The 25,838-nt window shown below is 37.4% G+C and overlaps 1 protein-coding gene across 2 annotated transcripts in view; it reads right to left on the bottom strand.

Moving 5' to 3' along the window:
- The window catches only part of MYPN (myopalladin), a 97,512-nt gene that overhangs the window by 61,855 nt on the left and 9,819 nt on the right, over positions 1-25,838 (bottom strand). For both annotated transcript variants that reach the window (XM_082714612.1, XM_082714613.1), the window contains exon 2: positions 23,191-24,093. In XM_082714612.1, the coding sequence (XP_082570738.1) occupies positions 23,191-24,092 (902 nt within the window). In that variant the 5' untranslated portion in view covers position 24,093. The remainder of the gene's footprint in view (positions 1-23,190; positions 24,094-25,838) is intronic.

Here is a 25,838-nt window from a genome sequence, read left to right as displayed (position 1 = left end):
AAGGAATATGGCAATATCTGCTGAAATTACAGGCAAGTTTATCTTTGGACCCAACAATCCCACTTGTGGGAATCTCTCACACAGATCCGCTTGCATGCATACAAATGACAAATGTACATGCTACTCATTTAAATAGTGAAATATTAGAAAGAACTTGAGTGTCCAACACCAGGGGTCCTTTGAAATAAACTATGGTACAGCCACATAGTGGAACACTCTGCAACTGTGGAAAGAGATTGAGAAAGATCACTATGCATCAATATGGAAAGAACCCCAAGATATATAGTTAAAATTTTAAGAGAAAGGTACAGGATAGTGAACTTGGAGTGTTTTTCTAAAATATGTGGGTTGTTAGGGATTGAATGATCTTTCCCCAAAGGATATGTTGAAGTCCTAAATGCAAGTATTTGGAAGTATGACCTTATTTGGAAGGAGGGTCTTTGCAGGCACAAGCAAGTTACAGTGAAATTACTAGGATGGGTCCTAATCCAGTATGAATGGGGCTCTTTAAGAAGAGAAAAACCCTATGTAAATACAGAGACACACAGAGGGAATGGCATGTGTTGGCAGAGGCAGGGATCTTCACAGAACCTATTATCTGAAATCAGTTCACTTTGCTCTTGTGAGGGCCCCCACCACTGAATTGTAAAGTGTCCATGACAGGACATTATTTGTTTTTTTCATCAATGTAATCCCAACAACTACAACAGTGCCCTGACATATGGTAGATACTCAGGAAATATGTGCTGCATGTGTTGAAAGACTAAATGAGGAAAGAATTGATAGTTAATATTTTGTAAGAATTTTGGTATTAAATTCACCAAATTCTATGCCAGTTTTTGATCTGTTGTGATAGTGCTATATGTAGCTACTGAACTGGGCTTGTAAATCTCCAAGGCATAAATCTCAATAAGACTCCAAGGAGTTTACAGGGCACCTGGGTGGCTCAGTTGGCTAAGTGTCTGCCTTCAGCTCAGGCTATGATCTCAAGGACTTGGGATCAAGCCATGCATTGGGCTCCCCGCTCACTGGGACATCTGCTTGTCTCTCTCCCTTTGCCCCTCCCCTGCTCACACTCTCTCTCCCTCTCTAAGATAAATAGATAAAACATTAAAAAGAAAAAGTCCCTGAGGAGCTTATATGAACAAATCCTCAGAGCATATGTAGTTCTAAATACAGTGAACATCCAGTTAAACATGATGTATTAAGCACATGTGTTTACCTTTACTTCCCTCCTGAAATGTCCCTAAAATGAGAATAAAGATATTTTTAAAAGATATAAAAGTACAAGAACCAAAAGATTGAGAAGGGAGATGAGAGCAGTACTGAAATCTTGAAAACTTTTACAAGGTGGGAAGCAGATTGAGGAGCCAGGAGAGTCAAGAAATCTGAAAATCAAGTGTCTGTTTGTGGATGTCAATGAAAGAAGCCAATTTGTGCTGTACAACACTATAAGTTTCAGAATTTGGAGACACAAGTTTGGATGTAGAAACATACTAATAACAGGGAAGAGAACTTAAAATAGGATAACTGATTTCAAGTTTGGGAAATGCACATAGAAAGCCCCACCGTGAGAGGCATCCTTTCTTCTGAAAGTTAGGGGATACCCTGGAATGAAGACTGAGTTGCTGGCTGCGTAAGCAGCTGCTCCATATTAGAACAAGAGGAAGAGGGTTCTGGAAAGATTCTCTAGAGAGAAACAAATGGGCCTGATGGTTCACTTGCATGAAACCAAATATTTAGGAAACACTTTACAAATGTATTGGATAATTGAGACAAATTTGTGATAGAACCACAGAACTAAGCACATAGAGAGAGAGAGAGAGAGAGCGCAGGCACAAGATGGTGGAGAAATAGGAGACCTAAATATCATCAGGTCCCAGGAGTTCAGCTAGATAGTTATCAAACCATCCTGAACACCTACAAACTCAACAGGAGATCGAAGAGAAGAAGAGCAGCAATTCTTGGAACAGAAAATTGACCACTTTCTGGAAGGTAGGATATGTGGAGAAGTGAATCTGAGGCGATACATGGGAAGAAAGACTGCTGGGGGAAGGGCTGGCTCCCAGCAAGCAGTAGGGCAGTGGAGCACAAAATCAGAACTTTTAGAAGTCTGCTCCACTCCGCTGTCCTGAGTGAGGGACATCACTCCAGAGGCTAAGTGGGGGTTGTGGGTGTGGAGGGGTGGGGATGGTTTTGCCCTTGTGGTGTGGTATCAGGACCCACGAGGTTACAGAAAGACCAGGGGTGTCTGAAGATGGTAGAGCTGCCAGGTATCAAATAGGGGAAGCTGGCCTCAGAGAGGAAGCTGAGAAATGGGCTCTCAGCTCAGGGTTACCTTAAACCATGATCCAAGACACACTCGGACCCCTGCTCTTTGCAGGGACCCCACAAGTGGCAGATGGGGAGATCCTCTCCTTCCTCCTCTGGGAAGACTGGTGCAGAACTGCACTGCAGGAATCTCCTGGGTTTGGGGACTCCAAAAGGGGCTGTGCACCAGAGATAGAAATGCTCAGTAACAGGCCTGGTGAGCGCAGAGAGCAGTTGGAGACAAGGGAGACAGGAATGATTGATGGCTTTTCCCTGAGGGCGCACTGAGGAGTGGGGCCCTGAGCTCTCAGCTCCTACAGGGCTGGAGATTAAGAGGCCGCCATTTTCATTCCCATCCTCCAAAGCTGCATGGAAAGCATTCAGGGAACAAAAGCTACCAAGAGCAAAACTGAGCAGATTACTTAGCCTGGCCCCCCGCAAGGGCAGTGCAAATCCTTCTCAGGGAAAAACATTTGAGAATCACAGCAACAGGCCCATTCCCCAGAAGATTAGCAAGAACAGCCAGCAAATATCAAGATCACTGATCAATGAAAACTGAAAAACTCCAGAGCTGGGGGAAAGCAACACATAGAATTAATGGCTTTTCCCCCCATGATTATTTAGTCTTTCAAAGTTAAGTTTTTTAAATTTTATTTTTTCTTATTCTATTTTTAAAAAATTTCCCACTTTCTTACCTTAATGTTTTTTAACTATTCTATCTTTTCAATATCTTTTTAAACACCTTTTAAAATCATTATTATAGTCATATTCTATTCCTTATTTAACCTTATTTTTTGTATACATAAAGGTTTTTCTCTCTTTAAAATTTTGGGATACAGTTTCTTCTAATAGATCAAAATATACCCTAAATCTAGTGCAGGGCTTTGTTCTAGTCTCCAGGCTGATCACATTCTTTCCTCTTTTTTTTTTTTTTTCTTTCTTCAACCAACTTCCTATCTTATCAATTCCTTTTTTAGAATTTTTTAAAATTTTCATCTTTACAGTCATATTCCATTCCCTCATCGTGTTTACCTTTATTTCCATATATGTGTGTGTGTGTGTGTGTGTGTGTGTGTGTGTTTCTTTTTTAAACATTTTGGGAGGTAGTTTCTTCTAACAGACCAAAATACATCCAAAATCAAGTGTGTGTTTCTGTTCTATTCACCAGATATCTATATCTATATATAATTTTTTTTTCTTTTTTCCTCCTTTCTTCTCCCCCAGTTTCAGGTCTCTTCCGATTTGGTTAGTGTATATTTTTCTTGGGTTGTTGCTATCCTTTTAGTATTTTGTTCTCTCATTCATCTATTCTTATCTGGATAAAATTACAAGGTGGAAAAACTCACCACACACACACACAAAAGAGCAAGAGGCAGTACTGATGGCTAGGGACCTAATCAATACAGACATTAGTAAGATGTCAGAACTAGAGTTCAGAATGACAATTATCAAGGTGCTAGCTGGGCTTGAAAAAAGCATGGAAGATACTAGAGAATCCTTTGGAGTAATAAAAGAACCAAAATCTAACCAAGTTGAAATTTAAAAATCTATTAATGAGATTCTATAAAAAACGGAAGTTCTAACTGCCAGGATAAATGAGGAAGAAGAGAGAATTTGTGATATAGAAGACCAAATGATGGAGAATAAAGAAGCTGAGAAAAAGAGAGAAAAAAAACTACTGGACCATGAGGGGAGAATTTGAGAGATAAGTGATACCATAAGATGAAACAATATTAGAATAATTGGGATCCCAGAAGAAAAAGAAAGAGAGAGAGGGACAGAAGGTGCACTGGAATGAATTATAGCAGAGAATTTCCCTAATTTGGTGAAGGGAATAAGCATCAAAATCCAGGAGACACAGAGAGTTCCCCTCAAAACTAATAAAAATAGGCCCATACCCTTCCCTCTAAGAATAAAACTGACAAGTCTTAGTGACAAAGAGAAAATCCTGAAAGCAGCTTGAGACAAGAGGTCTGTAACATAAAACGGTAGAAATATTAGATTGGCAGCAGACTTATCCACAGAGACCTGGCAGGCCAGAAAGGACTGACACGATATATTCAGAGACTAAATGAGGAAAATACGCAGCCAAGAATACTATATCCAGCTAGGCTGTCACTGAAAATAGAAGGGGAGATAAAAACAAAAACTAAAAGAATTTGCAAACACCAAATGAGCCCTACGGGAAATATTGAAAGGGGTCCTCTAAGCAAAGAGAGAGCCTAAAAGTAACAGACCAGAAAGGAATAGAGACAATATACAGTGACAACCACCTTATAGACAATACAATGGAACTAAATTCCTATCTTTCAATAGTTACTCTGAATGTAAATGGGCTAAATGCCCCAATCAAAAGACACAGTGTATCAGAATGGTTAAAAATCAAGAACCATTGACATGCTGTCTGCAAGAAACTCATTTTAACCAACTGAGCCACCCAGGCACCCAATAAACTCATTTTAGACCCAAAGACACCTCCAGGGCACCTGGGTGGCTCAGTGGGTTAAAGCCTCTGCCTTCAGCTCAGGTTGCAGTCTCAGGGTCCTGGGATTGAGTCCCACATCAGGCTCTCTCCTCAGCAGGGAATCTGCTTCCCCCCTCTCTCTCTGACTGCCTCTCTGCCAGCTTGTGATCTCTCTCTCTGTCAAATAAATAAATAAAATCTTAGAAAAAAATAGACCCATAGACACCTCCAGATTTAAAGTCAGGGGGTGGAAAACCATTTACCATGCTAATGGACATCAAAAGAAATCTGGGGTGGCAATTCTTATACCAGACAAATTACATTTTAAGCCAAAGACTATAATAAGAGATGAGGAAGGACACTATATTATACTTAAAGGGTCAGTTCAACAAGAAGATCTAACATTTTAAATATCTATACCCCTAACATGGGAGCAGCCAATTATAGAAACCAATTAATAACAAAATCAAAGAAACACAAGAACAATAATGCAATAATAGTAGGGGACTTTAACACCCCCCTCACTGAAATGGACAGATCATCTAAACAAAAGATCAGTAAGGAAATAAAGGCTTTAAATGACACACTGGACCAGATGAACATCACAGATATATTTAGAACATTCCATCCCACAGCAACAGAATACACATTCTTCTCTAGTGCACATGGAACATTCTCCAGAATAGATCACATCCTGGGTCACAAATCAGGTTTCAACTAGAACCAGGAGATTGGGATCATTCCCTGCATATTTTCAGACCACAATGCTTTGAAACTAGAACTCAATCACAAGAGAAAAGTTGGAAAGAACTGAAATACATAGAGGCTAAAGAGCATCGTACTAAAGAATGAATGGGTCAACCAGGAAATTAAAGAAGAATTGAAAAAAATTCATGGAAACAAATGAAAGTGAAAACACAACTGTTCAAAATCTTTGGGACACAACAAAGGTGATTCTGAGAGGAAAGCATATAGCAATACAAGCCTTTCTCAAGAAACAAGAAAGGCCTCAAACACAACCTAACCCTACACCTAAAGGAGCTGGAGAAAGAAGAGCAAAGAAAGCCTAAACCCAGCAGGAGAAGAGAAATAATAAAGATCAGAGCAGAAATCAATGAAATAGAAACCAAAAGAACAGTAGAATAGATCAGAGAAACTAGGAGCTGGTTCTTTGAAAAATTAATAAGATTGATAAAGCCCTGACCAGACTTATCAAAAGAGAGAGAGAGAGAGAGAGAGAGAGATAGGACCCAAATAAATAAAATCATGAATGAAAGGGGAGAGATCACAATCAATACCAAAGAAATACAAACAATTATAAGAACATAAGAGAAACTACACACAAGCAAATTGGACAATCTAGAAGAAATGGATGCATTCCTGGGGACATATAAACTACCAAAACTGAACCAGGAAGAAATAGGGAATCTAAAGAGACCCATAACCAGTAAGGAAATTGAAGTAGTCATCAAAAATCTCCCAACAAACAAGAGAGCAGGACCAGACGGCTTCCCAAGGTAATTCAACCAAACATTTAAAGAAGAATTAATACCTATTCTCCTGAAACTGTTTCAAAAAATATAAATGGAAGGAAAACTTCCAAACACATCTTATGAGGCCAGCATTACCTTGATCCCAAAATCAGAGAAAGACACCATCAAAAAGGAGAATTATAGACCAATATCCTTGATGAACACAGATGCAAAAATTCTCATCAAAATGCTAGCCAATAGGATCCAACAGTACATTAAAAGGATTATTCACCATGACCAAATGGGATTTATTCCTGGGCTGCAAGGTTGGTTCAACATCAGCAAATCAATCAATGTGATACAATACATTAATAAATGAAAGAACAAGAACCATATGAGACTCTCAATAGATGCCGAAAAAGCTTTTGACAGAATACAGCATCCTTTCTTGATCAAAACTCTTCATAGTGTAGGAATGGAGGGTACATACCTCAATCTCATCAAATCATCTAAGAAAAACCCATGCAAATATCATTCTCAATGGGGAAAAACTGAGAGCTTTTCCTGTAAGGTCAGAAACACATCAGGGCTGTCCACTATCACCACTGCCATTCCACATAGTAGTAGATGCTCTAGCCTCAGCAATCAGACAACAGAAGGAAATAAAAGGCATCTGACTCAGCACAGAGGAAGTAAAACTCTCACTCTTTGCAGATGATATGATAATTTATGTGGGAAACCCAAAAGACTCCATTCCAAAACTGCTAGAACTCATACCAGAATTCGGTAAAGTGTCAGGATATAAAATCAATGCACAGGAATCAGTTGCATTTCTATACACCAAGAGAAGGACAAAAGAAAGAGAAATTAAGGAGTTGATCCCATTTACAATTGCACTCCAAACTATAAGATACCTAGGAATAAACCTAATCAAGAGGCAAAGAATCTGCACTCAGAAAACTATAAAGTCCTCATGGAAGAAATTGAGGAAGTCACCATGGAACAAGCAAGACGTTCCATGCTCATGGATTGGATTGCTCATGGATATTGTGAACATTTCTATGCTACCTAAAACAATCTACACATTTAATATAATCCCTATAAAAAAACATCAATTTTTTCCAAAGAAATGGAACAAATAATCTTAAAATTTATATGGGACCCTGAATAGCCAGAGGAATGTTGAAAAAGAAAACCAAAGCTGGCGACATCACAATTTCAGACTTCAAGCTCTATTACAAAGCTGTAATCATCAAGACAATATGCTTCTGGCACAAAAACAGACACATAGATCGATGGAACAGAATAGAGAGTCCAGAAAAGGGCCCCCAACACCATGGTCAACTAATCTTCGACAAAGTAGGAAAGACTGTCCAATGGAAAAAAGACAGTCTCTTCAACAAATGGTCTTGGGAAAATTGGACAGTCACATGTAGAAACTGGACCATTTCCTTACATCTTACACAAAAATAGACTCAAAATGGATGAAGGACCTCAATGTGAGACAGGAATCCATCAAAATCCTTGAGGAGAACACAGGCAGCAAACTCTTCGACCTCAGATGCAGCAACTTCTTCCTAGACACATCACCAAAGGCAAGGGAAGCAAGGGCAAAAATGAACTGCTGGGACTTCATCAAGATCGAAAGCTTTTGCACAGCAAAGGAAACAGTCAACAAAACCAAAAGACAACTGACAGAATATCTTCTAGATATTTACAAATGATATTTACAAATGATATATCAGATAAAGGGCTAGTATCCAAAATCTATAAAGAACTTATCAAACTCAACACCCAAAGAACAAAAAATCCAATCAAGAAATGGGCAGAAGACATGAACAGACATTTCTGCAGAGAAGACATTTAAATGGCCAACAGACACATGAAAAAGTGCTCACCATCACTGGGCATCAGAGAATACAAAGAAAAACCACAGAGAGACCTAACACCAGTCAGAATGGTTAAAAATAACAAGTCAGGAAAGGACAGATGTTAGTGTCGATGGGGAGAAAGGGGAACCTTCTACCCTGTTGGTGGGAATGCAATCTGGTGCAGCCACTCTGGAAAATGGTATGGAGGTTCCTCAAAAAGTTTAAAATAAAGCTACCCTAAGACCCAGCAATCGCACCACTGAGTATCTGACCTAAAGATACAAATACAGTGATCCAAAGAGGCACGTGTACCCCAATGTTTATGGCAGCAATGCACACAACAGTCAAACCAGATAAAGAACCTAGATGTCCATCAATAGATGAATAGATAAAGAAGAGGTAGTATATGCATACAATGGAATACTATGCAGCCATCAAGAAATGAAATCTTGCCATTTGCAATGGCGTGGATGGAACTAGAGAGTATTATGCTGAGCGAAATAAGTCAGAGAAAGACAATTATGATATGATCGCTCTGATACAAGGAATTTGAGAGGCAGGGCAAGGGGTTGTGAGGGATATGGAGGGAAAAAATGAAATAAGATGGGATCAGGAGGAGACAAACCATAATCTCACGAAACAAACTGAGGGTTGCTGGAGTGGTAGGAGGGGAGGTATAGGTTGGCTGGGTTATGGACTTTGGGGAGGCTATGTGCTATGGTGAGTGCTAGGAATTGTGTAAGACTGGTGATTCACAGACCTGTACCCCTGAAACAAATAATACATTATATGTTAATTTTTAAAAAGTTTTAAAAAAAAGATAATAATCAACTCCAGGTCAAAACAAACAAACAAATAGTTGTACATGCAAGGAAACATTCATTTTACCCTACCTGGATTGTCAGTGAACAATACATACATACTAAGAAGGAAGTAAACATTAATAATTTTTTTTGATAGAGAGATAGATAGAGCGAGAATGTGAGTGGGCTTGATGAGATCAAAAGATCATGACCTGATCTCAAGAGTCAGTCACTTAACCAACTGAGCCTCCGAGATGCCCCACATAAAATATTTTTTAAACAACCTCGTGATATTATTATAGTGAGGCAGTGAAGGAACAGAAGTGCTGGTTTATTAAAGAGGTGCTGAACTCCCATCTTCCAGAACAGAAAGTCAATAGAAAATAGTTAACATCAATATGCCAAGCAATAGTGGTACAAGTATATTACAGTAGTTCTCAAAGTATAGTTCACTTTCTGTGAAGACAAAGCTATTTTTATATAATATTAAAATATTTGCCTTTTCACCATGTTGACATTTACCCTGCTGGTGCAAAAGCCACAGGAGATAAAACTGTTACAGCTGCTTTAGCCGGACAAATTAAGGCATTGTCAAAAATTGGCTTGTGGCCATTGTGTTCCTCACTTCCATGCTCACAGTTAAAAAAATTTTCAGTTTAATTTAAAAATGTCCCCAGGGAAGCAGTACAAATCATTACTTTTATTAAACCTCAACCTTGAACCTATATCTTTTTCACATTCTGGGTGGTCAAATGGGAAGTAGCACAAAGCATTTCTATAGGATATGAAAGAGCATTTGTGTGGGGTTTTTTTTTAGTTTATCTAAGCATTAAATGCATAGAACAATATTTGAACTTGAAAGAACTGACAAATTATGGTTATTCAGACTTGGGAGTCTGGCAGATGTTTTTTCGCAAATGAAAGAAATAAGCCTTTTGTTTCAAGTAAAAATAACTGATACCTTTGTTGTCAATGAAGAAATTCGAGCTTTCAAGGAAAAGTTAAAATTCTGGAGAATTTGTATTCCCCACTGTGAATTTAGGGCTTCCCAATACTTAAAGATTTTTTGATAAAATCAAATGATGATATTAACACGTGTTTTTTTTTACTATTAAGTAATAAAATGTGTCAACTTTTGGAAAATCCATATTACTCATTTTTCAAATTACCAATGCATGATATTATCCACTTAAAGTCCAAGACAGGGGCACCTGGGTGGCTCAGAGGGTTAAGCTTCTGCCTCTGTTCAGGGCATGATCTCAGGGTCCTGGGATTGAACCCCATGTCAGGCTGTCTGCTCAGTGGGGAGCCTGCTCCCTGCCCTCTCTCTTCCTGCCTCTCTGCCTACTTTTGATCTCTCTCTCTCTTTCTCTGTCAAATAAATAACTAAAATCTTAAAAAATAAATAAATAAAAATTAAAGTCCAAGACGGACAAAGGGTTTTAGTATAGCAGAGTATGGAAATTTATTGATAGGGTTTCAGATTTCATATTGCAACTAACCTCTAAGAAAGCACTGCTAGCTGAATTTTGATGTAGTACCGAACAGGAATAACCGTATTACCTGAAAAGGCTACTGAAATATTCCTCTTTCAACTACATATCTATAAGGCCAGAATTTAAAAATTTGCTTCAACACAAACAACATATTATAATAAACTGAATGCAGAGACACAAGAATTTAGCAGTCTTCTATTTAGCCAGACATTAAAGAGATTTACAAGAAATGTAAAAGAGGGGGCACCTGGGTGGTTGAGTGGGTAAAACCTCTGCCTTCAGCTCAGGCCATGATCTCAGGGTCCTGTGATGGAGCCCCACATCCGGCTCTCTGCTCAGCAAGGAGCCTGCTTCCCCCTCTCTGCCTGCCTCTCTGCCTACTTGTGATCTCTCTCTCTCTCTCTCTGTTAAATAAATAAATAAAATATTAGAAAAAAAGAAATGTAAAAGAGTATCACTCTTCTCACTAATTTTTTTGAAAATATAGTTATTTTTCATGAAATTATTTATATTAGCATGTTCATTATTGTTATTTGAAAATGAATAAGAAATGCCTATTTAAAACATTTCTCAGTTTTCATTTCTAATATGATAATTACAGATGTAATTCACATAGACAAGACCTCTTTTGGGCCTCAATAACTTTTAAGACTGTAAAAGTGTCCTGAGAACAAAAATTATGAGAACTGCTGGAGTATGATTTGGAAATACAGAGGTAAATAGATAGGAAACTGCAAAAAAGAGTTGAAATTGGTCTGTTCTTTAATGTTACTTGACTTTTTAAGCCCTGTACCTGTCTTAATTTAATAAAGCAAATAGAATATTTGCTTTATTAAATAGAATATTTGCTTTATTGAAAGCAAATTTGCTTTATTGAAATAACTATTTCAAGACAAATAAACAAGTACGTTCCCTTACATAAACATTATGAGGTTACCTCATTTCTTTAATGTTTTTCTTCCTTACCAAAATGGGAGTGGAAACATCGAGAGCAATTGGACAGCCAGAAGGCGATAAGTGGAATGATTCAAATGCCCAAACTCTCTGTCAGAAGCGTTTTTGTGCTGCCACTCAGATGGCAAGGATAGCTTCAGCCAGTCCCAAAGAAAAAATCAGTAACCGTCACTCTGACTTTTAACACCGTGACCCACTCAGAAATAACACACCGGTCAGGCTGCTTTCTCAAAAAGTATTAAACGTTATCCAGCTTCCCTGAAGACTTTTGAAGATAAGGAGGAAAACACACTCTCTTCAAACATTATCCATGTTAGGGAATGCTTTCACAGAGACGCCCTGCCCAAGGTGTGTGTCTTAGGACGCCAAAGCCTCATGACACAGAACGACAGTGGTGCCAGACATGATTCATGGCTCAGCAGAAATGAGTCAGTGATCTGGGAAAATAAGGCAGGTCCAAATGAAAAAGAAGGACCCGGCTTTTGTGCACTCAGGACAGCTTGCCCGATCTGCTAATCTGGCTGGCTACCAAGCCTGGGAATGAAAACACTTGAAGAGACACATTTTTCAGATTTAACTGGATTTTTGGTTACTGCTGTTAGGTTACTATTTTATCAAAACTATGGCTCGGATAAATGTTATGACTCATTGCTTTAGCACATTAACGACTTCTAAATGTAATTTGAATGTGTTATTCTGACTCACCAGCAATAATGCTCATTAAAAGAACGATTACTCAGAGCGTTTCTTTAGCCCTGTCCCAGCCCTTCCAATGTCCCTATCCTACCTCCTATTACTGCCTCTCCATGTTTGTTTTCTTTACTGACCTATCTAGCACTTATAATTATACAGTGGTTTGGAGGTTTATTTGTTTAGTATTTCTCTCTCTGACAGAACAGCAAACACTACTGGTTGGAGCTAATCATGTTTGTTTTGTTTATCACCTGTTTATCTGGTTCCTGGCACAGTGTATGGCACATCAGAGCTGTTTCAAAAAATGTTTGCTGTATGGATGGTAAATGAATGAATTCATACTAGGATTATTAGCGCCTCAAGCCTGTTTTGTTTTCATTCTTCAAGAAGGTTTGGTGGCTAAAGAAGAACTTTCCTTGAATTGCCTTTAACCAGCTTTGTCTAACAATGCCTGATCTCTTATTTGGAGGGTGGAGGGCCTAAAATAGACGAAAGTAGTTTACTTCATGAGTCCTCGGCTCTCTCCCTTCCACAGAGGGACTCTTCCCTAGGCAGAGTGCACTGGACTCTGGACTCCATGGGACAATAAGATAATAATAGACATTTTCTAACAAAACTCAAAGTTATGTTGGATTTTTGCAACAGAATTTGGTGTTTTGTATGTCCTGTTTGCTACTGAGTTAACAAACTCAAGTGTTCATGACCAGTGGCTGTATTTCAATCATGGGGCTGTGGGAGTACAGGAAGGGCATAGGTCTATGCTTGAAATTTTATTAAAATCTACTGAGTTCTCTGCCTGTCAAAAGAATGAATAAAATATTTTTAAAAAATTTACTGAGTTCTTCGAGGTGGAAATTTCTTGGTAACTTAAGAGAAACATAAATAAGCACTTGGTTAATATCAAGATAACAAGATCTAGCTAGTTTTAATACTAAGAGTGAAGATTAATAAAGTGAAAATGAAAACAATTCCTAAATAATTTTTATTTATTTATTTATTTTAAAAAAAGATTTTACTTATTTATTTGACAGACCGAGATCACAAGTAGGCAGAGAGGCAGGCAGAGAGAGAGAAGGAAGCAGGTTCCTGCCGAGCAGAGAGCTTGGTGCTGGGCTCAATCGCAGGACCCTGGGATCACGACCTGAACTGAAGACAGAGGCTTTAACTCACTGAGCCACCCAGGCACCCCCTAAATAATTTTTTAAAGGAGTACATTACTTTGGATAGGGTTGACTAGAAACTTTTTGTTGTCTCCTTCTAGAACTCTTACATTTTCTTTTTTGCATAGTACTTATTACTAAATTACTACCTAATTTACTTATTTATTAAATTTATGGTTTGTCATCTATTTCCTTCACCTCAACTGCAACAGAATATGGCAGGAAACTTAGCCTTATTTACTAATGAATTTCAAGTGCCTCGAATAGTTCCTGATGCATAGTGAGTGCTGAATAAATTTTTATTGAGTGATGAACAAATCAACATATTAAATTTTTTAGTTTTGTTGATGCAATGTACTTGAATCTTTGCAATATTGATATTTTAAAGTATAATTTTTTACTTCTGTTATACTATGTTAATTTTCTTTCAGAATAAATTCTTCAATCCATTCAATTTGGAACCACTGTGATGGTATTGGTTTTGTTTATCCCAAGAATTTAAGTTTGACTAAACATTATAAAATCAATATTCTTTACCATATCAAAAAAAATTAAGGGCAAATTCATACAACGATCTCAACAGATACAGAAAAATGTTTTATAAAATTCAACATCCACTCATGATTTAAAAAATCTTAATCTTCCTAAACAAAAGAAACTGACAACAAAGTCTTATGTAAGGGTGAAAAATGGAAAGCATTCCCTTTAAGATCATAAATAAGACTAGAATACCCACTGTCACCATTTCTTTTTAACATGGTACTGAGGGTTTAACTAGTTTAATAAGTCAAGAAAATGAAATATAAGATACGGGACTGGAAAGGAAGATCACCCCTCCAAAAATCTATAGAAAATCTCTAGAATGTAGCAACATTGTTGGTTAGAAAAACCAATATGCAGGTGGGTAGGGGGATGGGATAACTGGATGAGGGGCATTAAGGAGGGTAGGTGATATGATGAGCACAGGGTGTTGTATGCAACTGATAAATTATTGAACACTGTATCTGAAACTAATGTACTGATGTACATCTGATGTACCTTATGTTGGCTAATTGAATTTAAATTTAAAAAAGCTAAAGAAAAAATATACAAAAGTTGATTGCATTTCTCTATGTAACAATCATAGGATGAAAAAAATTTTTTTAAAAAGCTATCATTTATACAGAGTGAAAAGGAGATACTGTTGGATAAATCTAGCCAAATATTTGTATGACTCAGAGAAAAAAAATTATTTAAGCTTACCGTTTAGGTAATCTAAATAAATGGAGAAACATATTAGGATCCTGAATATGAAACCTCAATATTTTATTTTTAAAAAGATACATTTCTTGAGAATGAGTGAGAGAATGAGTAGGGGATGGAGCGGGGGGTGGGAAGGAAAGAGAGAATCTCAGGGTGACTCCCTGCTGAGTGCAGACCCCCAGCTCGGAGTTTGATCTCACAACCCTGAGGTCATGACCTGAGCCAAAATCAAGAGTCAGACGCACAACTGTCAGAGCCACCCAGGTGCCCTGAAGCCTCAATATTTTAAAGATGTCAAATTCCCCCTAGATTGGTCTACAGATTCAATGCAATCTCCAAAATCTTAATAAATTAAAAAATTCTTGTGAAATTTGATAAGATGATTCTAAAATTTATATTGTAGAGCAAAAGGCCAAGAAGAACTAAAATTCCTTAAAATGAAAAAGCTGGAAATAAGGATTATGAAAACTCTATTGCAATGAGATAAATAAACCACAGGAAAGGAATAGAAAGCTCAGAGCTAGATCCACATATTTATGGAATTCAGACTTATGATGGATCAATTGAGGGGGGATACATTTTCAATAAACTGAAGCTGAAATAGTTGATTACCCAATCTAAAAATAATATAAATGGATCCTCTGCTTTACACCATACACAAAAATCAGCTTTAAATGGATTAAGAAATTAAATGTGAAAGAAAAAATTACAAAACTTTTAGAAGACAATATATAAGAATATTTTATATTGAGGTAAGGAAAAATTTCTTAAGCTAGACACACACTATAGAAACCAAAACTACAAAAAAACTTTTTTATACCGAAGTTAAAAATATCTAATTATTAGAGAAGGCAAGTCAAAGTAGGAAAGGATATTTTCATAATCTATATGTCAATATGTCATATGATCAGTACCTTAATCATATTTTTTAGAAGTCTTACAATTCAATAAGAAAAGAACAAAATGACAGAAAAATGAATGAAAGATGTAAAGAGGTCCTTCATATAAGTGAATCCTGAATGGCCAATAAACACAATTTTAAAAATTCTCAGCTTCATCAGTACTTACAGAAATGAAAAATTAAAATTACAACAAGCTAACACTTCATACCTATCTGACTGGCAAAAATTTAGAAGTCTGGTAATATCAATATTGGCAATGATGTAGGACAACCAGAGCTTTCATAAATGTTCATGGGAATGCAAGCTGAAATAATTTCTTTGGAAAAATTTGGTATTATCATAAAGTTGAAGTTGTACTAACTCCATGAGCAATTACATGCCTAGACATACTTATGTACCAGGAGAATATATTAGAATGTTTATAACAACATTGTTCATCTTAAGAAAAAAACCTAGAAACAACCCAAATGTACATCAACAAATACAATCCTCTAGCCTTACAGTGAAATCCTATATAGAAATGAAAATGAGTGAATTAGAGTTACATGCAACATCATGGATACAGTTTTTGGAGAAAAAAATTCAAGCAGCAGAAGAATATAAACATGATCCTACTTAAATAAAAAATTTTAAATATGTAAATTTTACTAATATTTTTTTAAAATTTTTATTATGGAAACTGTCAAGCATATACAAAGTAGAGACTTTGTATAATGGGCCACCATGCACATACGCTTAGCTTCAATAAATTATCAACAAGTGGCATATGTATTTCTTTTATATTCTCCACTTTTTCCCACTTTGAATTATTTTAATGTAAGTCCAGGATTTTGTATTATTTCATCTGTAAATGCTTCCATACCAATATTGTTTAGGGACATAAAAATATGTTGTAAAACTATGAAGAAAAATCGTTAAGAAAAATTTAAAGAGAAAACACAAGATTTGAACTAGTGATTACTTCCGAAAGGGGAGGAAGGGACAGGATTAGGAAGACAGCAGTCTTAAAAATAATGGTAATGTGGCACACAGATGTTTGTGCTATCATTTTTATCCCATGAACATAAGTATGCATGTGCAAGCGCGCGCGCGCGCACACACACACACACACACACACACACAAACACACACACACACACATATTCTTTAGTATCTAGTCAAAATATACTTTAGAAAACAATTCAGGCAATTCAGTCTGATGATCCGTGTCCATTTTGGGAGTGTATGTGAAGTCAAGAGTCTGATTAAAGAAAGTTGGTAGGCAATCGCAGAAACTTATGTAGAGGCCCTTGGAGAGCTTGACTTATAGCCTCGGGAGTCTGTGGGGGTACAGAGGTTTATACCCAATTCTTACCTCAGAAACTTTTCTTTTATTTATTTATTTTTTAAAGATTTTACTTACTTATTTGACAGAGATCACAAGTAGGCAGGCAGAGAGAGGGGGAAAGCTGAGCAGAAAGCCTGATGCGGGGCTCGATCCCAGGACCTGGAGATCATAACCTGAGCTGAAGGCAGAGGCTTAACCCACTGAGCCACACAGGTGCCCCCAGCCTCAGAAACTTTTAAGGTGACAGGATATTTAGTATTGCCCAAGAGAGAAGGACGATAGGAAGAGCTTCAATGGAAGCAGCCTGGATTTCCAAACTTTATGGGAGGAAGATGTGAGTTTTCCCAGGGACCCAGTGGACATCACAGAAACTAGCCTGGCGTTCCACCTCAAAACAGAACTCGCTTCAAAGAACCGCCTACGAGGCTGAGGTGACTCCATCAGAGAGAGTGTGAGAAGTGTACTGTTGGAGTAAGAACTGAGCAGCAGGTCCTAAAGTGTTACCTGGAGATTGCAGCCTCTGGATCAAGGAACAAAGTGTGGGGAAGGTCCCTCCCTCTGAGGTAGTTTCCGAAGAAATTGCAAAAGTTCTCAGCACAGCAGCAGACAGCAGTTTGTTAAAAGACAGGTGTTTGGGCCTCATTTTTAGAGACCTCAACTCAGTAGGTATAAGGTGGAACTACAAATCTGCATATTCACCAAGGTCTCCGATGATGCTGACCAGCTGGTTCAGGACCCACTTTGAGTATGGAGTTCTAAGAGCCTCTCAAAACGTAGCCTCCTCTGCCTCTCTGGACTTAATCTCAAACCATTACCTTCTCACTGTTTGTTCTGGTGACATCAGTTCTTTCAATTCCTTAAAGTCAATGATGATCTTGTAGCCTTAAGAGCTTCGAATCTTCTGTTCCCTCACTCTGAGACACTTTTTCCTAAGCCCTACTTTGCCAGGCTAACTCCTAGAGATTTTTTATTTCTCAGCTTAAATACCGCTTTTTAATATAACCTTCTTCAGCCTACCTATAAGGTTTGGTGCCTTTACTACATGCACCCTCCTTTATCACATTTTTTACAATTATAATTATGTAATAATTTTGGGAATTTTTGTTTATTATCTGTGTTCCTTACTAGACCCTAAGCTCCATGAAGGCAGGGAATTTTTCTTGTTTTTGCTGTTTTACTCTTAGTGCCTATAACAATACATGGCACATAGTAGGCACTTACTATTGGTTGGATAAATGAATGACGGCATCTAGATTTTCCCAAAAGGTAGAAGAAAAAGCCCATAACTAATGTAATATTTCAAATATTTGTACAACATATTATACATGATATGTGTAATATGTATACATCAAATACAATTGTTTATAATATTTTATAATTCCCCTGTGTCGTTTAAAATATCCTCTGTTTTTGTAACTAATTTATTTCCTGATCATGTCACTTGTAGGCTATTGTCCAGAAGCAGCAAAAACAAAACCGAGCAGCCAAAGCAGGCATTGATGCCTATAAAGGGTAAATTTGTGCTGCTTCAGAAGGTTGTGCACAAGCAAACATACTTAGTGTGACCCAGCTGCACATTCCTGGGAAAAGAATTTGAAGTCAGGATACAAAACGGGATCACAGCCATTTGCTGTGAATTCCAACAGACGCTTTCATCTGTGGGTGATGCATGAATGTGTTTCATTTTCTAAGGCCCCTCCTCCCATGAAGCTATGTCCCAGATTAACAAGCTTTTTCAAAAGGCTACTTTCAGTGACATGGGATCTCACCTCTACAAAACAAAGCAATTTCTGCCCAATTAACTTGGAAATCAACAAATACACCAAAAACAATTTTTCAATTTGCTAAACCAGAGTTACAAGAGCATGGATAACATACTGATTACACAGAGGGGCGCCCAGATCCAAGGTTAGACCTCAGTTGCCAGGTAGGCTTATTGCATTTTCCTGCAAAAATAGTGAAAAGGATACGTTTCTTATTGACTGCCATGTTCCTACATGGCAAGCCAAAATATCTCATTATTTTAATGTATTTTTAAGGTATTCTCTGGATCAAAATCTGTACTCCTGGGTTCTATGGGGATGCCTTAGGAGTTTCGGGCTCCTTCCACTCCAACGCTCTTCAATCTCAAAAGCTCTAATTTTATCCTTAAAAAATGTGTGTGTGTGTGTGTGTGTGAGAGAGAGAGAGAGAGAGAGAGAGAAAGAGAGAGAGAGAGTGTGTTGGGATAACGTATAATAGATTCATTGCCGGGAGAAAACTGGGAGGGAGTTACTGCTAAAAGAAGGTTGGAAAACCTTCTTTTGGCACTAGTAGAAGTTAGTTCCAAGTGTTATCTGTTTATATATAGTCCCTTTGTAATTACAGAGATATTGTGTCCAGATTTCCTAGTGTCCAGGTCATTCCTTGGAATGTCTCCAGTTCCACTACCCTCTCATTTGACCTTCAGTCGTGCATTTCCAACTGCCTATTGGAAATCATCCCTTGGTCTCCTCAGACTCAAATCATCAACTCCGCCATTCATCCGTCACCTCTTCCATTTTCTTAGTCCTTGGCAGTGGCCGCAATATTCTCTCAGGCATCCAGCCTCAAACGTGCGGAGTAACGTTTTTTTACTCATCCTTCCTATCCAGTCAGCCACCAAGTTTGGCTTGATTTCTTTTCTTCTAAATCTTGCTCCCACTGCCGCCATTCAAATCTGATCAGAGCATCTGACGCCTGGGATATCTCCCTCAGCTTCCTAAGTGGCCTACACTCTTCATTCTTTTCAAGTCGAACTCCTCCTTCCAGACTAATTCTCCTTAAATGCTCCCTTTCATCTTGGTACTTCTTGATACACAACCTTGTAAGTGGCTTCTAGGCGGTTTTGAAACCAAGTCTGAACTATTCTGTTTTGCTTTCAAGGCTCTGCAAAATCATTTGGCTCTACTATCTTTTCAGGTTAGGCCAGTCTCCTCCCTGTCATATAAAAATATTCCTCTCCCAGCGTCTGTGCCTTTATATGAACATGTTAAATTGACCTGACCCAAAAGCTTTTCTCTTGTTTTGGCTCACCTGCTACCCCATGTTCTTCACACAGCCAAGGAACTTGCAGTTCTTTGAAAAAAAAAAAAAAAAAAAAAAAAAAAAACAACACTTGTCTTTAGACTTTTGCACTTGCTTCCTCCTCCACCCCTGGTCTCTTCAAACTAGAGGCACCTCCTTTGTGAATGCTTCCTTCCTCCTGCACGCGAGGCAAAATAATCACATCTTCCTTTGAGCTGCTGTTGTGCTCTATACATACTTCTGTTATAGCCCTTATACAATATTGCACCGTTTTGACTACATTCCTGTCTGATTGCCTTTTAGATTATGAGAGCTACCCTCTCAGAACAGTGTTAGACTTGGTTTCAAAACAAGGTCCGTGACCTCCAATAGCTCACAGTTGTTTCGTACTCCCAGTAATTCACTTAGTAATTCAACAGGTATTTGTTGAATGATTGAATGAATAAATCCTAAATCCTAAATCCTCTCAATCTTTCTCATCCTACATGTCCGAAGTCTTCTTTGATCTTTCTAGTCCTCCATCCCTTCTCTGAAGCCTGATAGTTCTTATGGTTTTGTACTATATAAACTTGGATGATTTCTTTAATTGAATCACAAGCTCCTTGAGGACAGGAACACATCTTATATTGTCTCTGTCACTGCAATAATCAAAGTGCAGAGCACATAGTAAAAATATATTTGCTGTCCAATTAATTAGAGTTATGTAAACTCTGGGCTTAAGATAATAATGACAGCTAATAGAAAATTCTAAACTTTTTGGAATATAATTGATGCATAAATTAAATACTAGTTCATCCAGAAAATAATTAATAAATACCTAGAAATTTTCTGGCTCCAAACCAATGGTTGGAATACAGGCATGAATTCTATCAGGAAAGAAATTCTTCCAGGTAAAATTAGTATTGCTACATAGGAGCTGTGTATATTTTTTCCACTTTAAAATTTATAAATTTGCATTTGGTTGATTAAGTAGTTTTTGAGGGACCACTAGATTACTTTGTTTTGGGGGGGATGGGTATCTTATAATTCTTCCTGGCTCATTTTTCTCACAGGAATACTGAATTCTTTTTCATATCTGAGATTGTCACAGTCAAGAAATGGGGAGAATCAGTCCTGAACAATCTGGTCTAGTTTTTCTGGTTTTTTGGGTCCATGCTATGTTTAGAAATTAGTGGGTTGGACAAGACTAATCTAAGTAAGTTGTGTGTGTTTTATAACTTGAGTACTCACCAGCTTACTTAGACTGCCCAAATGTCACTGGGTGATTTCCATCATGGTTCTGTGATGACATCTCACCAGCATTACCAACGATACTCCCCGGGAGTGTCATCAGGCATGCTTAGAATAGAAGGTTAGATACTGACTTGTGTCATACAGTTTCAACCCTTTGTCATATCTTAGGCCATATGACCGAATCCTGATTGAAACTGATTGAGTTTCTTGTTTTCCTGTTTCTTTATGCATTAGTTTACTTAACATTTCTTAGTGATTACTATGAGCCAGAAATAAACAAAGGAGATATGAAGGTGTTCAGGATACAAAGGAGAACCCCTGCCCTCAAGGAGCTCATTTGCATAACTGCATAGTAGTATATATGACATTGTAGAAATAATATTTAACATTGCATTCTGTTGCCTTTGAAAACCAAAATTCAATATATGAGTACATCTTTGGGTTAAAATCTCTTGAATCAATAGGTAAATATAAATAAAACTATTATTATTAATACTATTACTGTCCTATAATATGAATATCCTATAGTATGAATACTGTGTGAGAAAAAGACGAGACCCTATTTACACACCTAGAATAAATGTTAAATAGTAATGAAGTCATTCTTCTAGTAAATAGTTAGGAAAGCAAAATGATTGTTACAGGACTCTAAATCCAGTAATTCTCTATATAAGCAACACACTTAAAGCTCTTTATTCACATATTATTACATTGTAATATTAGAGTGTGCAAACGTCACCCTGGGGCTGTGGTCAGATCCAGGCTGTGGGACCTGAAGCTCAGATATGTGGAAGGGCCCCTTTAAAAAATGAAATAAAATAAGACCACAAAATTAGGCATAGTTTATGCAAATGAGGAACCCCGAGGCTTAAGCTTCATTTGCTTCAAAGAAAAGATAACTGGTAGGCACTTAAAAAATTGATGTATCAGGGGCGCCTGGGTGGCTCAATAGTGAAGCGGCTGTCTTTGGCTCAGGTCGTGAACCCAGGGGTCCTGGGATGGAGCCCCGTGTTGTGCTCCCTGCTCAGTGGGAAGCCTCCTTCTCCCTTTCCCAGTCCCCCTGCTTGTGTTCTCTCTCTCTCTCTGTGTCTCTCTCTGTCAAATAAACAAAAATAAGATCTTAAAAAAAAAAATTGATATCCTCTCTACTCATTAGTCATATTAGGGAAAGACTTGGGCATTAGGGAGAATAGTATTCATTAAGCTGTTATAAAAAGTTTATAATAAATATAATACATGTAAAATGAATCTTTAAATTGATTTTACTTAGCTACGAACTTATTCTATCTTTATTCTATTAGTCTTTATTCTATCTTTTGGCTTTCTTTAAAACTGAAAAAATACCTCAGGTATTCATTGAGTATAAGTCTTAAATACTTTCTTGTTTTCATCTTCAGGCTGTAGACTTATGCTGTCCAATACCTTAGTCACTGACCACATGTGGTAGTGGGCACTTGAAATGTGGTTGGTGCAACCTAGGACCTGAATTTCAAATTACATTTAATTTTAATTAATTTAAATTTTAAAACTGATAATTTTGCTGTTATGAAATTTTGAGGTATGTTTGGAACAACTTGAGTATGTTAAGCTACTTTTTCAGCTGTAAATGTTATGAAATCTAAATGCAGATTAAGTATTTCCTAGGAAAATTAAGTAGTCAAATTGAGAAGTGCTGTTCTAAATGTAGAATTCACACTGGATATCTTATTAATAGTTTATATTGATTACCTGTTGAAATAATAATATTTTAATATATTGATAAAATAATACATATTTTAAAAGCTTATCTCACCCAGTTCTTTTTACTTTTCAAAAATGTGACTACTTCAAGGGGCGCCTGGGTGGCTCGGTGGGTTAAGCCTCTGCCTTTGGCTCAGGTCATGATCTCGGGGTCCTAGAATCGAGCCCCACTTCGGGCTCTCTACTCAGTGGGGAGACTGCTTCTCCCTCTCTCTCTGCCTGCCTCACTGCCTGCTTGTGATCTCTCTCTCTGTCAAATAAATAAAATAAAATCTTAAAAAAAAAAAAAAGAAAATGTGACCACTTGAAAAATTTCAATTACATAATTTGGCTAATATTATATTTCTATTGGAGAGTGCTACATTAGACTCTGACTTTTTCTCAGAAAGAGTACATAGTTTTTGAAACCACATACTTAAGAGAGGATCAGGGTAGATGGAAAGCAGTTACCGAGCATTACTAATGGGATATTTTTTACCTTACTTGGGGTGGTGGAATTCCTACCACTATGCAATCCAACTGTACTCTGGTTCCTTCTGGAACTTCTCTGCTCCGTAACTTTTGAGTGAACCGAGGAGGTTGCCCCAGAGGTTCTTCATAGTACAAAGATGAAGGTGAAGAGCCTGGGGTGGTGTCTCCACCAGCGGCCTCACTGGCAGCCTGCTCAGCTTCGCGCCTCTTAGCTTCCTGCCTTTCAAGGGCGTGATTCACTTCATTATCCCTAGTATCTGCAGGGATAGGGATGGGAACAGAAGATCTTTCTCTTCTTTCTGAGATATCTGACAAACTGGAGCTATTTTCCTGCGTAAGTTTGTTTTGAGATTCCAGTTTACTCTTGTGGTTTTTGCAGGCTCGAGGTCTAATCCTTTTGGAGCTATGGGCTTTGAAAAGGGAGGACAGCTCTTCAATGAAATCGGCAGCTTTATTTAAGAATACTTTTTTGGACTGGGTTTCAGAGCTATACTGTGGCCTTTTTGCCTCATGAGGTCTCTCTTTAGAGCTGGTAGGACCTCGAGAGTTATCCTGACAGAAGTTGGGGTCAAAACTTGATTTAGGTGAATGTTTCATTTGATCAGATGAAAGACGTTTTCTGGCTTGAGCTTCATCTGCTTTCTCCAAAGGGTCATGATTGATGGCCAGTCTTGCCAGATTGACACTTTCATCTAATTCTTCTTGGCTCAGGAAGGCTGAAAGATCTGGAAGGTCATCTTGGCCTCCTCCTCCTTCAGCAGCTCCAGAAGGATTGCCAAAATGGAAAGGGTTGGAGGACGGTTCTGCTCGACTTCTCTCATTGTTTCCCCGGTGTCTAGTTTCTGCTAAATAGCTCTCTCTTAGAAGCTGAGATATGGAAGTAGAAGCTTCTATGCTGTCGTCTTGCATGCTGTCACAAAATAATAATAATAATAATAACAAAAAGTTTGATCATTTCTAAAGAATAATAGGTCTACAAGCATGATGGAGTCTTAAGATCTTAAAGCTTAAAATAAAAAGTTGCCTAATTTTGATACTTCTACAAAATTTACATTAAAGACTTAAAGATGAACCTCAAATTGTAAAATGAAGATGAACTGAATGAGACTTCCCTGAAATATAAAATAAAAACATGGGTAATAACCACTCTATTAAGTTCTTTAATACAAGTTCAATTGTGAAAGCTATGATGTAACCATAGTGATAGTAAATACAATTTCTAATTGATGATATCTATAAAGGACTTTTAGTTATAAAGACCTTTCCTGCACAGAGATTTGCTGTCCATACTCTCCCCATTACCTTGAATGCAATAAAATAATGGGCATTAAAAAATACGGACAACAACAGTTTTTTGTTTCATTCTTCTTCTTTTGTTTCATTCATTAAGAGCTCTAAATAAACTGACATTATCTCCTATGGTTTCAAGACTTTTTCACTCAGCTTCACCCACACTGGTTTCTTATTATTTCTGAAATATATTCTAAAGTTACATCTGAAATGCCTCAGAACATTTGACTTGCTTGCTGTTGCCTGTACCTGGAGCATTCTTTCTGACAATGCTATGTGACTCACTTCTCACTTCCCTCAATTATCTACCTATTCTCTCCTCAGTGGTTCCTTCTTTATGGCCCAACATAAGCCAGAAATACCTTTCCAGCTTATTCTTTTTACACAGTTTGGTTTTCCCAGTACCACTTATCTTCATAAGAAATACCTGGCATGCACATTTTTAGCAGCTTGTCATTTTCCTCCCACTAAAATACAACTTCCACCAATGCAAGGACTTTGATCCCAAAAAATAATTGTTAAACTAATGAATAAATTCTTCTTTGAAATGGGAAAAAAAAAGATAGAGGTAACATAATCCATTTAATTACTGAAAAAATCAATTTGATCCAGTTCACGAAAATAAATAATGCTTTGGCTTTTGACTAGGGACAAGTTGTTTAAATTCAATGTTCTTTAGAGGTTCAATCTGCTCTTGAAAAGTGTAATGATTTAGGCTTTTCAAATAAGGTATAATTAATTTAATTTGTACGAAGATATGAGTTAGAGCCTAGATTTTTAAAAATCTCTTTTATTAACATTGGTGAAGAGGGGATATGGGAGACAGGGAAATGAGGTTCAATACAGGACACCCCTATATTGTATTTCACTGTATACCCTTTCTCGACTTTTGAGTGTCAATTGTATGAGGCTATTACTGATTCAAAAAGTAAATAATTTTTAAAATATTAAGAAAATATTACAGTAACTTTAGTTCAAAGCCCCCCCCCCCGAACTAGAGTTTGGTAATACAAAGCAACTTTATATTACTAACATTTTATCATTTATTGAGTCACACATTTACTAGAGGGATGGCAAACTGGTGACCTGTAGGCTGTTACTTCTCTCTTTCCTTAAAAGATCAGCTAACAGAGTACAGTGCTCTTCCCATGGATCTTGATTTTCTTAACACTCTACTCCTTCAGTCACCACCAATCAATCAAAGATGGTCATAGAAATGAAGACCATTTGCTTGCTATTCTTGGCCACCATGTGCTAGGCTTTGTGCTGGGAAGATGGAGAGGAAAGTTATCTAAATCTTTTTAGGTTTTATGATTCTATGACAAACTTGTTTTAGTTCACTCCTTTCCTATCCCCTATAAGACA

Source organism: Mustela nivalis, assembly GCF_964662115.1.
Source record: "Mustela nivalis genome assembly, chromosome: 2".
Classification (NCBI taxonomy): Eukaryota; Metazoa; Chordata; class Mammalia; order Carnivora; family Mustelidae; genus Mustela; species Mustela nivalis.
The sequence above is the reverse complement of the archived record's forward strand: the minus strand, read 5'-3'. Positions and strand labels throughout refer to the sequence as shown.